General features: G+C 38.2%; 1 protein-coding gene across 3 annotated transcripts in view; it reads left to right on the top strand.

The window, feature by feature from the left end:
* Positions 1-16,320, top strand: part of LOC146328383 (cell adhesion molecule 2-like) — a 226,221-nt gene that overhangs the window by 143,649 nt on the left and 66,252 nt on the right. For 2 of the 3 annotated variants that reach the window (XM_084717391.1, XM_084717390.1), the window contains exon 2: positions 12,906-12,932. The exons of the other annotated variant lie outside the window; for it this stretch is intronic. In XM_084717391.1, coding sequence (XP_084573517.1) covers positions 12,906-12,932 — 27 coding nt within the window. The remainder of the gene's footprint in view (positions 1-12,905; positions 12,933-16,320) is intronic. 3 annotated transcript variants of the gene reach the window in all.

Below are 16,320 nucleotides of genomic sequence, written 5' to 3'. Positions count from 1 at the left end.
TATTCAAGGTAATGCCCTCTTTTAGAACCACGGGCAAATTTCTCCAGTTTTCTGTACATGCTTTATGCTAGGCTCATTTATGTTGAAAAGAAAACAAGATTTTGAAGATCATCAAAAGATTTTGCTGGGGGACCTGTAAATGCTGCATACAGTCACATCTTAAGTCTTAACTCTCCTCGAGCTGAAATCAGCTATCTGTAACGTCATCACAATGTAAAGTGTACGGGCTGACGGGGAACTCGCGGGTGAGGGCAAAGGATTAAACCAGGAAGTAAACCCAGAGGCTAGAAAACATTTTCGGTTTATGCACTAGGTGAGCAACTCTCATTGGACTGAATGGGCGCCATTTTTGCATTCACTGTCTAGTTCATTATAATATATCTGTGGCTAATCTAAATTATTCATTAGCTAGCTAGTTAGCTAGTCTTTCGCACAGCAGTAAAATGCTAGGTAACTAGCGAGCTAATTTACATTAAATGTTATTTAGCTAGCTAGCTGTTACTGTAACTTCTAGGAAAACAGGGGATACGTCAGAGAAGTTAGGAGGAAGTTGGCACATCTGACTTAAAGTAACACAAATAAAACTTGAATATTACCTTCTCCAGGAACATTTTTTTCTGCCTGAGTCGTGTCAGATAGTTTTAATCAGTTATGGTGTTTGCATAAAAGTGAAGATATCAAGTCCCATGATCCCACGCCACTTCACAATATCACCAAACTACGTCTTTTGTTAGTGTTTGAATGTGAGAGACTAGCATCAGAATTGCATTTAATAATTTCTGCTACACAACTGATTTGTTTGGAGGGTGCAGACAGTACAAGTAACCAACAGAAGTAAGCATGTGCCTTTTCATATTAAATTGCAGGTCTGAATCTTTCATGTTGCTGTATCGAAAACATCTTATTACAACCTCTGTTGAAAAGGCAATTTTGTGTCTAATGGGCTACTGAAATCGTAAACCTTAAAATGTTGTGCCTGAAGCAAAAACAAAGATTTGATTTAGGTGTCATGGTAAAGTTCAAGGCTGCTGTGGCCAGAAGAAAACAAAAAGAAAAGTGAAGCAATAACCATCACAGTCCACATCACCGCGTCATGGCAAAGACTTGAGCTTCATCTTGGCATCAATCTGTCTCCTGTCTGAAAGCCACGACTCCTGTTCTTGCCAGCATGATTAATTGCTGCTTACAAGCTACTACTTCAAAACTCTGCTCATGAATTAAACAAAGGGCAGGTTTTCCTCCATAGCTGAGAGGTCTTTAGATATGATCAGGTCAGTGGCACCATGTTTAAAGTGGCATTTATATTGGCAGTTCGACTTTAAACTTACGAGCGCCTTTTGAGCCTGCTGCCGTTAAAATGGTGGTGCTGCCAGTTAAGAAGCCTCATTGTATATTAGGTGATTAATTCTAACTTAAATGTTTATACCAGCACAGACAAATTGAACTGAACTTAAGGTATTAAATAAAGTGCAGTTTTTTATATTTTTTATATATTTTACGAATTTTCTGAAGCCCATGTGTGATTGTGACCAATTTGGAAATCCCTCCTTACTTCTGGTTTTCCAGAGGTGGATTAGTAGTTAATATTCATCTCTGGTCTATTATTAATCTCAGAATCGTGCAGGTGTTGTATAGCTGTAGATGGATGTGAAAGGAACTGAAAAAACCAAGGTGAAATGAGCTGACAAAAATTGCAAAAAAAAGAAGAAAATCAGTTCAGCTTCACAGGTATACATATAATATATACCCTGTCAGTGATAGATGCACATATTTTTATTATATTTTTAAGCAAGTCCCTAAATTTGGTGGCCCAAGTTCATTTTTGGCCCAAATGTACCTTCATAAAAACAATACAGAATAGGCAGTTTAACGCAACATGTGTTCATGTGTTCAACATCTATGACACTTGATGTGGTGTTTCCTAAAAGCATCATCTCAGCTGAAAAACAAGCTGGACTTCCTGGCAGCACACACTGCAGTACACTACGCCCTTAGATGTGTCACATTCTCACAACTTACACTCCTAAATCTTTGTTCACATTTTTTTTCCATGGTCGCTGTTCGCTGTTTTGAGTGTTGGACTTGAAGACGAGAAGGATTCAGGATGTTTGTGAATTTGTAGTTTGCGTTTGTCAGACTTTGGCTTCCTTCCTTTTTTAACAGCAGCCGGTTTAACACAGATGATACCAGTGACACTAATTCAGGTCAAACAGAGTCAGGATTTAGTTATTGTGTGTCTTGGCTCACTGGAAAGGCTCTGCAACACTAAATGAAATCAGACCATATTAGTATGTTGGGTAACACCTGTGTTTACACTGTTTGACTTATAGCAGTTATACTGAGCGTTGAACTGTTTGTTTTTAGAAATTGTAAAATGGCAAAACAATAGTTTTTATAGATCGCATTTTCTTTTCTTTTCTTTTCTTCTCTTCACAATGCAGAAGTATTGAGGTTTTTTAAAGCGAGACAATTAAATGACTTCTTCTGCGTGTTGTTTTAAAATTGCACTTGTCTGATACCAGAAAACGACTGAAAGAAAATGAGAAAACTAAACATCTGCATTACTGTCTAGATATTAGTGCAGCTGAGGTTTTACTGACAGCCTCCATTACCGTGGACAAGGTTTGCATGTTGATTTTTTTTTTTTTTTATAATACCAGCATGACATGAGAAGAGGAGTCGGTCTTATTCATCACACAGTGGCTACACCATGACACTGCTGTGCGAAAACAGCTTTTCTCAATTACTCTGGCTCGCCTTCTCATGCTTGTGTAGCTCTAACTGGAGGGACACTCGCAGGCTTTCGTTACATGTAGCGCTCCGATGGAAACACAGTAGAGACAAGATGAGAAAATTGAAGAAGGAATTGGTTCGGGGCGTCTTCGGGAGGTACACTATGTGTGCCTGTAATGCTACCTTTCACAGTGCTCTGGAAGTGTGTTTAAGCTGTGGTGTTTTCATTGGAGCAGCAGCAGAGAGACAAGCCTCTGCAGCAGCGTGTGCTTCCCGCCCGGAGAGAAAGGAGAACACGGCTGCGTTGCTCTGAAGGGAGCAGTGCTGTTTATGGAGGGGCTGGCTCTTTTAATCGGGTAATTCATTCGGTATTATCGCTGTAAAAAGCTGGAGGCGCTGACCATTTCTTACAGCTCAGCCTCATCAATAATCCACTAAACACTAAATTATTCACACGACTCTGGACACAGGTGAGAGGATATTACAGCTGTTGAACTTTACCAGCTGTGTCACCTCATGTTCAATAGATTGCTCTTCCAAAATTTCACCTTGTCTGTGACCACGCACAGCTTTGTGTTGATCTCTTGTGACTGGCCGAAAGAAAAGAGGAAGCCAAGAGTCGAGGCTCACAGCTTTTTGATAGTTTGACACAGAATTTTTATTTACTTTTAGTTAAAATTTTTGTTAGTTATCTGAATGTTTCTGTTTTCATCTTGTTTTAATTGACTAAATCTACAGTACATTTTATTAAATGTTTCTCTTGAAATTATATATTTATATTCTCCTACATGTTTCAATTTGGGGACAGTGAAACTGTACTGCACTTTTATAAGCACTGTGTCTTGGCAAGAATCCTGAGATACAAAACCTGTCACAATCCAGGTTTTACAGATCAATAAGCAAGGTGATGTGTTGATTTTTCATCTTTTTTTAAAGAAAACTTTCAGAGAATATTCAACACACAACTGTATGCATAAAATCTGAGTTAAAAGTTTACTTTTTTATTCAATCATAACAGTGAAGATAGTATCATGCATCACAATACAGTTTCCCAGAGCATAATATTGTAATACTCAAGTGTATCAAGATTTTCTTATAGCCCTACTAATTTTTAGTGGTGTAGTGGGAGGCCAAAATACAGAGGTGGGTAAACTGTAGTTTACCTTGTTTCCCTTTATTTGGTGTTACAGTTGTGAGTAGTGTACTTGGGTTTATCCTGCACTACTCTGGGTCAATCACTTCTCTGATCAAAACAGGACAGTGTTAGTTTCTATATGCTTAAAAAACAGGATGTATTTGAAGTTTAGCAAAAACACAACAGCTCGAGTTGGCTGGTGAAATAACTTTGGCTTAGAAAACTAAAACATTCAAGTGTATTTACCTTTGCATGAATTTGAGGATGACTCGTCTGCAAACGTTGCTTCAGGATGTTGTATTTTTAATGGCGACTGTTTTCCTTGATATCAAATGTGAAATGTATCCCTGTCTGTTTTTCTATTTCTTTCAAACACTCACTTTTCTGCACAGTTTGAACTTCCTCACGTACAGCTGTACATCCACATCTCCCTGCAAAACAAAGAGATATTATCTCTTTCTCATGTTCGTCAGTGAAAAAATATTGTTCCCTAAAACATTTATAAAAATTATCAGTCAGAGAGATTAACACTGGTTAATGGTTGTATAAGCAGTGAAGCATAACACTAATACTGCAATGATTAAATAATTAATTAGTCGATCAAATGAAATTTAATAAACACTTATTATAATCCACTGATCATTAAGTCAAAGCAAGCATTTTGAATTTTTTGGTAAATTGTGATGTGCAGTGTTTTAAGGCTAAACAATGACAAGAATTATAATTGACAGATTAACTGATAATAAAAAAATAATTGTTATGCAGCCCTAAGACATTAGATTAAGGTATAAAACTTTCTCCATCTAGAGAGAGAGAGCAAATAATGGATTTTTATCTCAAACATTTCTGCCTTTTGAAGCCCAAATTCTCAGTTACCTGATGCTGCAGCTGTTTAAGAGCCACCAACATGCACAGCTGCCCAGAGCAGCCATTAAAACTGCCTTGTGATTCCACTTGTGAGTGTATGTCTGTGTGTGTGTGTGTGAGCTGAATATGATGAAGTGCTTCACTGTCAAAGGGTTACTTACAGCCGCGTTGTCCCAGGAGAGTTTGTTGTGTGACACTGGCAGAGGGAGAGCAGTGACCCCCATGATGGCCAGCCGAGGGACAGAGGCCAGCTCTCACTGTGTTAGAGAACAAACCTCTCCGCGGTCGGTTAAACTAATCACCACGGGGACCGGCCACTATTGCTTCGTTACATCGCCACTTCAGAAATAAGTCTGACAGATAAATGAATTGACTTCATTCTGTTGCACAATGCAAATGCAGCTAACAAGCAGGCAACAGATTTATACCTCTGGTGGCCAAACTGGCTAAAGTCCCATCTTTCTGCCTCGTTGTGTTCCTCTTTTTCTTATTGCTTTCTTATCTCATTGTCATTGATACGCTATTATCCATTTTATTGTTTTGTTCTGGTACATATTGCACTCATCCGTCTCATGTGGGATCCCTGTTTATCCTGCAAATGGTTTGGTCCATTTTTGTCCTCTCAAGGTGCTCTCCCTGTCTTCACTCAGGTTGTGCAGTTGTGCTTTGTTTTGTTCATATTTGGGTTTCTAAATGTTTTGCATTGCCGTCATTTGCGGGTCACTAATTGATCTTATTTGAGGCAAGGTTTGCGATGTGAATAGCTGCATCTCTCTCATTTTCATAGTGATTTTATCCTGAAAGCAAACTCTTGTTATTTCAAGAGTTATTTTCTGAACCAACATTATGTTTTTCCTACTCAGGTCATAATGACAAGTGCAGTTTTAAACCTCAGTGATGAGACAGTGAGGCTGTATTGTTTAAAAAAAATATATTATTCATGCCAACTTAATCAGTAATGATGAACTATTTTCCAGGAAACAAATTAACACAATGTTGTCAAAACTACAGCAAAATGACAATGTTTTTGGGCTTAATGTTCTAAACTTTAGTGGAGGGGATGAAAACTTTGGTAGGTACAGGTGCATTGCTTTACAAAAAAACAACTGAAATAGACCAAAATAATAACTATAACTTGACTTTGCACTCGTAAGCTACTCTTAAACATTGTTTTATCCTCCTTTATGTTTCATTGTGGAACATCTAATGAGGATTTATTTAGCATTTAGCACATATTATTCTAAAAAAAAAAAAGAACCCTATACCTACAGAAATCTGTAGGAGGTTTTCCGTGATGAACAGTGGTAATTAGCAACTGCTCTCTGGATGCTGCTTGTCCAAGCTATTATAACTGAATGAATGTCCCTGATTTTATTTTCACACTGCCTCAGAGTCACTTATATAGTATAATGTTGCTGATTATGATTTGAAAAAAAAAAGTGTGTGTGTGCAAAGTCGTTTCAGGTTAAAGCAGCATTATGTAAGACCCTTGCATTAAAGAAAAGAGTACTGCAGTCCAAATAGCAAGTTGGAACCATAGATGGTGCATTAAACAGGTTGAATCCCTATTTAAAGTACGATCTATGGTTGAAGTGAGTTGTTTCTCCCCGCCCCCTCCTTGCCTGACTGGAAGTTCAGACAGGTTGTCAGCAGGCTGCAAGGACAGCAGCTACACCAGTGCAAGAGCCTAACCTGATCAGCTGTTTAAAAATCTCAATGATCTGTCAATCCTGAAAACAAAACCCCACTGCTCTGAAAAGTTCAGTGACTGCCTGTCTCACTACCCGCCAGACTCCATTAATGTTTTTCTCAACTTCACTGTTACGAACCTCTGCTCCCTCTAAAAGATTATTAATGATTTCAACATTCCGCCTTAAATATTGTGAAATGGGCAAACAATAACAAAGGAGAACATCCTGGCTGTAGTGTTGGTCGGAGAAGCCAGTATTTCAATTTAGCATTTTTTCTTAATGCCTGATGACATATCATAGTTATTTTATGATTCTGTACAGTAAATATATTACATATTGCTGAAAATCCATTAGTGACTTCAATTAATAAGATATATGAGATCCTTAAATGTTATCAGCAAATTGCAAAACTCCAGGTAATACTCTGAAGCTTCTCTCTCTTTTGATTATGTTTTTGAGAAAGTTGTTTTTTAATAAACGAAAAACATAGATTTTTTTGTTTTATTAAATAGCTGTAACTTACTGTATTGCAGAAAAACAGGTTGGTGTTTGGATTTAATAAGTATACTCATGCATTCAGCCGTGCGTTAAACACATTGACATTCTTCCAGAGAAGTGTGTTGTTGTTGTTGTTGTTGATGTTGTTGTTGTTGTTGTGTGTCTTGCTATTGATTTTCAGTGAAAGTCCTCTTAGGAATGTCAAAGCGTTATACTTTTCAGATAGAATATATTGATATGCTCGCCTTGTGCTCGCAAACATTTCCAGTTCACAGCAAGGAGAATCTTATCATGGTGTCTGACTTTGTCAACACTATTAAATTTAGAGGGAGTCAGAGATTAATAACTTCCACGTAAGGAGAAAATAGGAAGAGGCGCCGGCTTGGGAGCATACAGAAAGATTAATGAGTGTCAAAAACAATGAATTTTCCATTAGATAGAAGAATGGCATACGTTACTTGTTTGGTCTTCCCAGTTTCCTCATCAGATAAGAGCTTGTTCAAGGATCACCAAGAAATGACCTATTTTTATAGATAAACATTTTGTCCTTTCTGCAGACTTCAGATTAACACTGACCTATTTTTAAGTGCTTTTTTTCCACAAGGATTCATTTCACCCTCAGCCATGGGTGTTGTAATGAGCAAAATGATCACTATTTCTATTGAATATTTGGACTGGCCTGGTAAAAGAAATGTTAAGAAATGTGTAAAATTGGAGTCGTGGACTCTGGTTAAAAAAATGCAGATTGCAGGACTTCTTTTAGCTTCAGCTTACCTAATACTGAAAACACGTAAACACATAAACACAGACATACAGCTATGCCTCTCAAATAGCCTTCTCTGCAAACATGTCATTATTGTTATGATGGATGCCCAGCAGTTCTCAAATATCAGCGGCGGGGAAACACATGAATGCAGCATTGATGAGCATGTCGAATACAGATTCAACTTTGAAAGATGGTAAGAAGCCAAAAATTATCCATGACAACAGCGGAAACAAATGAGGTGTGCACAGTGTGAACAATGACACCGGCACCTCCAGCTGGAGGGGAACGGCGGCCTGTTAGCCGCTAGATGTTTCCCCATAATAGACAGGGTGTGTCAGCACACGATGCATTTGCAGACCAGAGGTGGAAGAGAGGTAAATACTACGAGGGGAGCTGATTTCTTGAGGACCTCAGAAGTGCTCTTGTCAGTCAACCTCTGCATCCATGAGAAACAACACACTGTGTGACCCCCAGTCAGTGCAGATTCGGTCAGAGTTTTTTAAGGAAAACCTCCAGTCCTGCATCACCTGCAGTTCTGTCAGAAGCTTCATTCAGGGGGAACAAAAGAAATGCAGGAAGGAAATAGCTAAATGCACAGGTTGACTCAAGAGGGGGGAAGTGGGGTGATTGCCTGCCTGCTGCCCCCAGATTCGAAAAAAAGCAGCAGAAGTCCCCTCATGCCTCTGTGGTAGATAAAACGTGATATATCCCCTCTAGAGAGGCCCAATGTCCTCGACACAAAGTGGCCTCTACAGGTCCTTTCCTGTGGACAAAATGTGGTACAACGCCGTACAGCACCTTTCCAATGTGATGGGGTGCCCTCTGGAGTGGCCGTCCAGTGGAGACAACATGATAAAGTGCCCACTAGGGTGTCCCTTAAGTGGACAAAATATGATAATGTGCATCACAGTTTTCAGCGCACTGGTGCACTTTTTTACTTTTTCGTCCCTGCCGCTCAGACAGCCTGAATCCACCACTGGCAAAATGTCGGTACACTTTTTCTGACGGGTGTCTTTGTGATTTACAGATTGGATGAAAACATTTATCAAATGCCCAAATCTCTTTTTATTACTGAAAAGCAAGGCACATAAAAATTTGATGAAATAAAGTAAATAATGCAAGCAGAAAGTACAACTTATGGAAGTGCAAAAACATGAGTATGAAAAATTTGTTAGAACTTAATTTCAGAACCACCTTAACTGTAGACCCGACAAGCAAAATCTCATCAACTTTCCCAGAGAAATCAGATGTGAGCCGTGAATTAATCTAACCTCCTGCCTTACAAGCGGACTGTAACGGGCAAGATCTTACAGGAAGACCAGCAGTGAGTTACCTTCAGGGTCCTGTGGTTCCTCATGCAGGATTTTCTGTTGTGCTGATGTGTGCTGTGAATGTGTAACGGGTGGGGCGAAATGTTGTCCGTTGTGAATACAGTCCTCGAGAGGCTTGTCATGAAGTCTGCAGCGTTTCTATGGTTTGTTTTGTTTGTGTGTGTACAAAGACAGAGAGACGAACACGTCACAATCTCTTTTTTTTAAGCACTTGAAGATCAAATCATAACCAAAGTGTATGGTCCCAATATGACAGACAGCCGTTTTTTTTTTTACAGTAAGAGGCGTCTTTTTCCACTTGTTTTAATGAGACAAGTGTGATGCAGATTCACAGTCACAGCAGAGAGAAAGAGAGAGATCAAGACAGAAAGTGCTCATGTGGACTGATTGCTGCGTAATATTCTAAATGTGATTCAATTATTTTAACATTTAATTGTGGGGTCAGTTATAGTTGACTAATTTACGTAAACCTGCTACGGTAGGAACAATGAAGCAAAAAAAAAAAATTAATAAATTACTCAAACTACAAGTTACTTTCCTTTTTAATACTTTTTCAGGTATACTCCAATGACGAAAGTAATGTAATGTTGAAGTTAACCTTACGTGAAATTAACAGCTTTCAAAAGAACAACATTTTAAAATCCTGATGGACTAGCTATAAGATTAGTTCATATCAGTAACATTTGATAGCAACCTACATATCACCCAAAAATAAAAATTCAGTCATTATCTATTCACTGTCATGCTGATTGAAGGTCAGGTTTAGGAAAACAGCGCTGCAGAATCTCCCAGTGATGTGCACATGCACATGAACTCCAAGCTCAGGATCTGCAGTAAAGATTCAGGCTAAAAACTTGGTGTAAATGACATTTTTGAAGTCAACCTGACATGTTGGGGCTTTAGGAGACTTGGATTACACCAGACGAGCAGTATGAAGGCTTCTTTTACATTTGAAAACATCACGATTCACTTAAACACTTTGGGAGATTCTGCAATGCTGTGTTCCTGTGAAACTCCAGTTCCTTAAAAAAACAAAAAAAACAAAAAAAACAACAACAACAAGCAATACTAATGTTCCCTCTGGGGACACAGGTGAAAGGTTTTACAAGCTTTAATTCTTCTTTAAATCTCAACAATGTTTTTTACCACCACAGACAGTGTGGTAAATTAGTTTTGAGGGTTGTAACGTGTCTGGATCTTAATCTTCTCTGTGTTGTGTGCTGCTTTGTCATTTGTTGGCCACACAGTTTTACTTCTGATTCACGTTCACTGCTTATTTAGCAGTTTATGCAGTGAGTCCTTTTCAGAAATATGAGATTCACCAGCAGATCTGCTGTTAATCTCTTCTGCTCTGAAGCCTTTGGTAACAACGTTCTGTCCTCATTACACCTAACTGTCTCCACCTAAAAGACGGCTCAGCACCTTCCTTTATGTAACCGTGGGAGACAAACAAAGTGGCCGTCTCTACACTGATGATGAAAGGAAATTGTTTACCAATCTGCCGTGTTACCCTGAGCAGCATGTAATTTGCGCAGGAGGTGAAAGTTGAAAATTATTGAGCAGAATTCTTCCCAGACAGATTAGGCCACAAGAAGAAAGGTTTACAAATTTTGTCACGATTTACAGCACTTAATTGTTTGGATTATTTGCTATATCCCATGATCCTTTAGGTATATGTATATGTGTGGTGATAATAGATATTCTTTATCCAAAAAGGAAGCATATTTAACATAATTACCCATGAGACATCTTACACAAGGAAGGACAGAGACATATTCTGTCCTCTCTGTAATGCCTGATGGTAAAAGTTCACTTATCAGCATCACTGTAGGACAGCCCTGTTCAATAGGCGGCCTGTGGACTGAATCCGGCCCTTAAATGACCTCAGTCCGGCCCTTTGATCATCTATAAATATGAGAAAAAGTGTATCATCGTGATTTTATTTAAATAACCTGCCAACATTACAAGTTTATATTACTTAACCAGTTAAAGTGAGAGAGTAGAAGGTCATTGCCCAGATGAAAGGAAGTGTTCAAAATAAGATCTCGTCTTTGTCTAGCCTGCGTCTCTGAAACATAAATGAACTCAATTTAAGACCAATAAGAGAGTTTGACCATTTTCTCATACTTCTTAAATTCTGCTCCTGAGAAAAAGCCTTTGTCTCATCTCAGCCCGAAAACCAATTTGAGCTCAATTAAAGATCTTAAAATGTTTTTTTTTTTGTCTCACTGCACTGATTTTAAGTTTGTCTTAAATAATCATCTCTTGAGATGACAGCGAGATCTAAAAGAAAGCTCATTTGTCTTAGATGTGATCTTAAATTTGTCTCAGTGGTCAAATTAAAGTCTTGTTGCTCCAGACACTCATCAAGGAGAAACATCTCAGACACCTGTGAGTTCAGCAAAATATCTCCCGCTTTTCGTTTAGGAGAAACAGATGAGACTCCAGTAAGCTCAAAATAAGAGTCTCATTTATTTCTCATAAGATGAAGAAAAGAGAAACAAATTTTTCCCCTGGGTGGTTTTATGCATAGTCAGGCATAGGTTAAGTTAAGCTCCAAATTGTCCCCCCAAAAGACACTTATTCTATCCATCATCTGTGACATCAGTGGCTTAAATATCACTTGTTGAACCTGTTTGTGGCTGGTGTTAAATTGTTCCAATAGATGCTGCAGTAAAGCGTTGCAGTGCCCCTGTCCTAAAGTTTCACAGTGTGTACGTGTTATCATAACTGATGAGCATGACTCCAAAAAAAAAATACATTAAAAAGTGTAAAGAATGCCTCAGCCTCAGTTTTGGAGGTGTTCCTACTATAAATATAGCAAACATTTCACCTTAGTGTCGTGTTTGACAGCCAGCTCTCATTTGTGTCACACATTAATAACATCACCACAACTTTTTTTCCATAATATTTTAAAACTAAAATCGTTCCTGCCACCACCTGCTGCTGGAAAATTGGTACACACATTTGTTCGGTCTAGATCAGATTGCTGTAACGCTCTGCTTTATTGTCTCCCATCATTCATCACTAATAAACCTCAACATGTTTAAAACTGTGCTGCCCGTATTCTCACACACACCTCTTCACATCAACTTATAACTCCAGTTCTGTTAATATTACACTGGCATCTCGTTCACGCTTGTATTAACTGCAAAATCCTCACGTTAACGCATAAAGCTGCTCATGGATTTTTGCCTCATTCCCTCTGTGAACGCCTTCAGACGTACACGCCCTCCTGCTCTCTATGCTTTTGAAGGCTACACATTCTCCATCAACACCGCTCTAACCCGAAAACTACGTGTGCAGAGTCTTCTCTTGCACGGCCCCCTGCCCCTGGATCGCTCTGATGTTTTTTGGGGTCTAGAAAAGTACTTTACAAATAAAATTTAGCATTATTATTATTAATTCACCATGTGAACTCGAAATTTCTCTGTCTATAACCATTATGACTCTTTATGTTCATCCATTTATGGTTCAGTTTTATCACAGAGTAAAGAGTGTCCATCGGAGAAAAAGTGTGAAAGAATGTGCAGAATGGTTGTGTTGTGTCTTTTGCAAGTTGTGTGTAAATAATTATAATTCTGTTCTGTGGAGCTCCAGTTACTGATATCTGTCTTAAAGAATTAATGACTAATTTTGTTATGGGGTTTATTTTATTAAACTGAATTCATGTTTTGTTGTGTCTTGTAACATTTGACATGTCATGACAGGATTTGGTAGAGATAAATCCTGACTATACTACTCACACTTCCACATTCACAACATTTAATCTTGCACTCCCTGTCACTGTGTGCAGAGTGAATAATCATCATGCTATCAATGTTACTCCGTCATACTACCAATCTAACCTGCTGTTTCCTTGCTTTACCCCCTCATGCTATCAGTGGCTGGGACAAAAAGCAAAGCGAAAGGTGAGTTATTGCCTCCATTTTCTTGCTACATGATTTATGTTGCACACAGTTCCCAATAAACAATGTTTGGATCGCCCTTTTATCTCCCCCAAGAGCCCGGGAAGCATTAACATACACTGCTTGCAGCAAAGCTTTCTGGGCATTTTTTTTAAACCTTTATTTCTCCAGGAGAGGTTTGCTGAACATGCTTGCTCTTCATGGAATGAGATAGCTCTCGATTAATGAATGCATACAGAGGGATTCACAAATGTATTTTGTGATTTAAATGACTCTCTCTACAAGAATATTTTTCAATGCACTCAAAAATATTTTTCATTGTATATCAATGTGAAAAATCTACTTATTAAAAAAGAGGGGTCACAAGTATATTTCTGATGCGCACACAAGCATTTCTTGTTTTAAATAAAAAAAATTAAAATCCACAAATATATAAAATATATCTGTCAGTTTTCCTCAAAAACATGTATGGATGTTATGTTTATATACAGACTTGCATTGTGTGAACTTCACTGCATATTTATGTGGGGCAGCTGGCTCAGTTCACAAATACATTTTTAGAGATCATCAAATGTTTCCTTCCATTTCAGCCAATTATGAGTGTAAATTTGAAAATTATGATTTAATGTGGTCACGCAAAATTATATTTGAGCAGTTTGCAATCATTAATTGTAATACATGGAGAGCACAAATGTCAAACAGCTCATGATGATGCTTGTTTATTATTTATTTATTATTAAGTTAATAGTGTGGCATTTAGCACTAGCATTAGCAAACAAGTTTGCTATGTAGGGGATAATGTACAGCTCAGCCGGGTTGAGGTTGACCTCCGGGCAGCTGTTTCATGTCCACCCTTGTTTTAATTGCGTAAATGTAACGCAGTGCGCCTTGGAAGTAGGTGAGCATGTAGGTGCCAGAAAGTCTTATTCTGCTGGATTCTGTTTGTGGCTGTGCAGAAAATTCAGCTCGGAAGTAGCTATAGGACGTATTTGTTGCTGCAGCATTTTAGACAGACTCATGGGCATTTAGGGGGTTGTTTTGTTGAGCTTTTGTTGCTTTCATTTCCTGCTCAGTCTGTTTTTTGATATTTGATATGTGAAACCATAAAGAAATATATATGTTTTTGACCATGCTGAACCTGAGCATTTTCAATGAAAAAAAACAAACAAACAAAAAAAAAAAACTCCTCAGCCAGGTTTTTTCTGATGTGTGTCTTGGAAAGAACTAAAGAGAATTTAAAGAATTTTATATGTTATTTCCAATTAATTACATAAGTTTCACTTAGTTAATGTAATGCATTTTACTTTAGCTGTGTTTGATAAAAATGAATTTGAGTTATATAAATCATCTATTATTGCTGTGTCTGATACAAATTAGAGTTGGACTTCCTCAATTAAATTGTATTCAATTTCATGATGGTACTTAGTCTGAGTTGGGTCCACATATATTTATAGGATGGAAATCCTGCCCACGATTTAATTGAGTTCCTCCAACTGTGATCCCATTAAATCATATCCGTTTGACTGAAAATAAAAGAGCCCTTGGAGTGGCTACTGTTATTCCCTTTTGGAACAAAAACATTTGTAAATCGAGCTGCAGCAGGGGGATCTCAAGAAGCCCCACCACCACACAGACAAATGTTTGTTTGCATCACACTTACATACAGCGATAAATGTTTTTGTGTGCATTGTATATTTTCATGCAGAAGGTAATTTATATATAAATCACTGAATACATGTGAATGCTTCTGTGTACATTCAGAGCATATCGACACCCATCTGATGCTGCTGCTCCCTCTCAGATACAACCTGCTTCACATATGTATAGATTCGCATGTTCACACCAGGGAGCTGCCCGCCTCACCCAGTCATGCTTTGCCTCTATTTGGCCACTGTGCAGCTCCACTGGAGCAGCTGGGGGGTTGTTCCTGGTTCAAGGACACCTCAGCGGTAGATGAGGGAGGAAAGTGTTTCTCATTTGCTTTCCCAACCCAGATTTTCCCAGACATACTGTGCAGTCAAACTGGAGACCTTCTGCTCACAGGTCTGCTCCTCATTCTTTTATTTCACCGCTGTCCTTCACTAGTTAATGCTTTGTCCCCATATTTGCTGGTGTAGGTATTCACTTCATTGCTGCTGAGCCTGATCTATTGCCTAATAAATTGTCATTTTCAGATTCATTATGCACTGAGCGGAGAAATCCAGCACTTGCAGTGCTTTTTTCTCTTTCTTTCTTGCTCCTCACCCACAAATTACTTCTACCTTTTGATGAAAAAAATCCTGCTACAGTATATTTGATGATTTACAGACCATTTCTTTTCCTTTCATATTGGATATACATTTTCTGTTATTGCTCATGTTCTTGCTGGTTGATGCTTCTTTAGCATCTTCACATCAATACCCCGGTATCTCAGTGACTCTGCCTGTATGGTTATTGATGCTACTGTTAGTGCTGTTACTGATGGATTCTGTAAAAAAAAAAGAAAAAAAGTATAAATTAGTTGTTCTGGCTTGTTTGTTTGACCAGCTTGGAACTTGAAGAACACTACCGCTATCTTTTTTTCTTGTGTAGTGAAATGAAATCTAGCTTTCTGATATGCCTTTTTGATGTCACACACTCTAAAAACAAATGTTTTGGCTCCACAAAAAAATATGACAACTTCTAGTGAAATTGAATTCAACCAAAAGAACGACTTTGATTCAGGGGAATTAGCTTTTCCTCAATCAAAGGTATTTTTAATTACTGCCTACTTAAAGGACCATTATGTAAAAACAGTATATTAAGTGGGATGAAATCCTATTTTTTGTTGAAGTGAGTTGTTTCTCTGCAGCTCCTCCTCCTCCTCAGAGTTGAGAAAGCTCAGGCAGGCTGCAGGAACACTGCAGGAGTGCAAGACAAGCACAACATTATAATTTGACAATAACAAGTGACGATGAGTCCTCCACGGTAAGTTGATCAGCTGTTGATAACTGTCAGTGTAAAGCTGAGCTTGTTATCCTGAAAAAAAAAGGATACTGCTCTGAAAATACACACTCTGGAGTTTGAGTTCAGTCGCTGCCTGCCAGTCTCCATCAACATATCGTTCAATTTAATAATTATAAACATCAACTCCTTCTAGATCATCCATTCAGCTCAACATTGAGTATTAATTTGAACTCTAATTAACATGAAACTGCACAAAACAAGCAGTCTTGACTATCTGAATCATGTTTCATGAGCGGGGGAGGGGACTTGAAATCCTGAACTCAACCAAGTTATCAAGCCAATTTAATTAAGTTTCTACAACTTGACTTTAGTCCAGAAACTTACATTTAAATTACACACATTATTAGGGTGCTGCAATTAGAAACAACTCTTCAAAATTATGTTTGCAACTGAAAAGGTTTATCTA

This window comes from Lutjanus erythropterus, chromosome 4 (genome assembly GCF_056507025.1).
Source record: "Lutjanus erythropterus isolate fLutEry1 chromosome 4, fLutEry1.hap2, whole genome shotgun sequence".
In the NCBI taxonomy this organism is placed as follows: domain Eukaryota; kingdom Metazoa; phylum Chordata; class Actinopteri; order Lutjaniformes; family Lutjanidae; genus Lutjanus; species Lutjanus erythropterus.
Note: the sequence above shows the minus strand (reverse complement) of the source record. Positions and strands in the feature narration are given on the sequence as shown.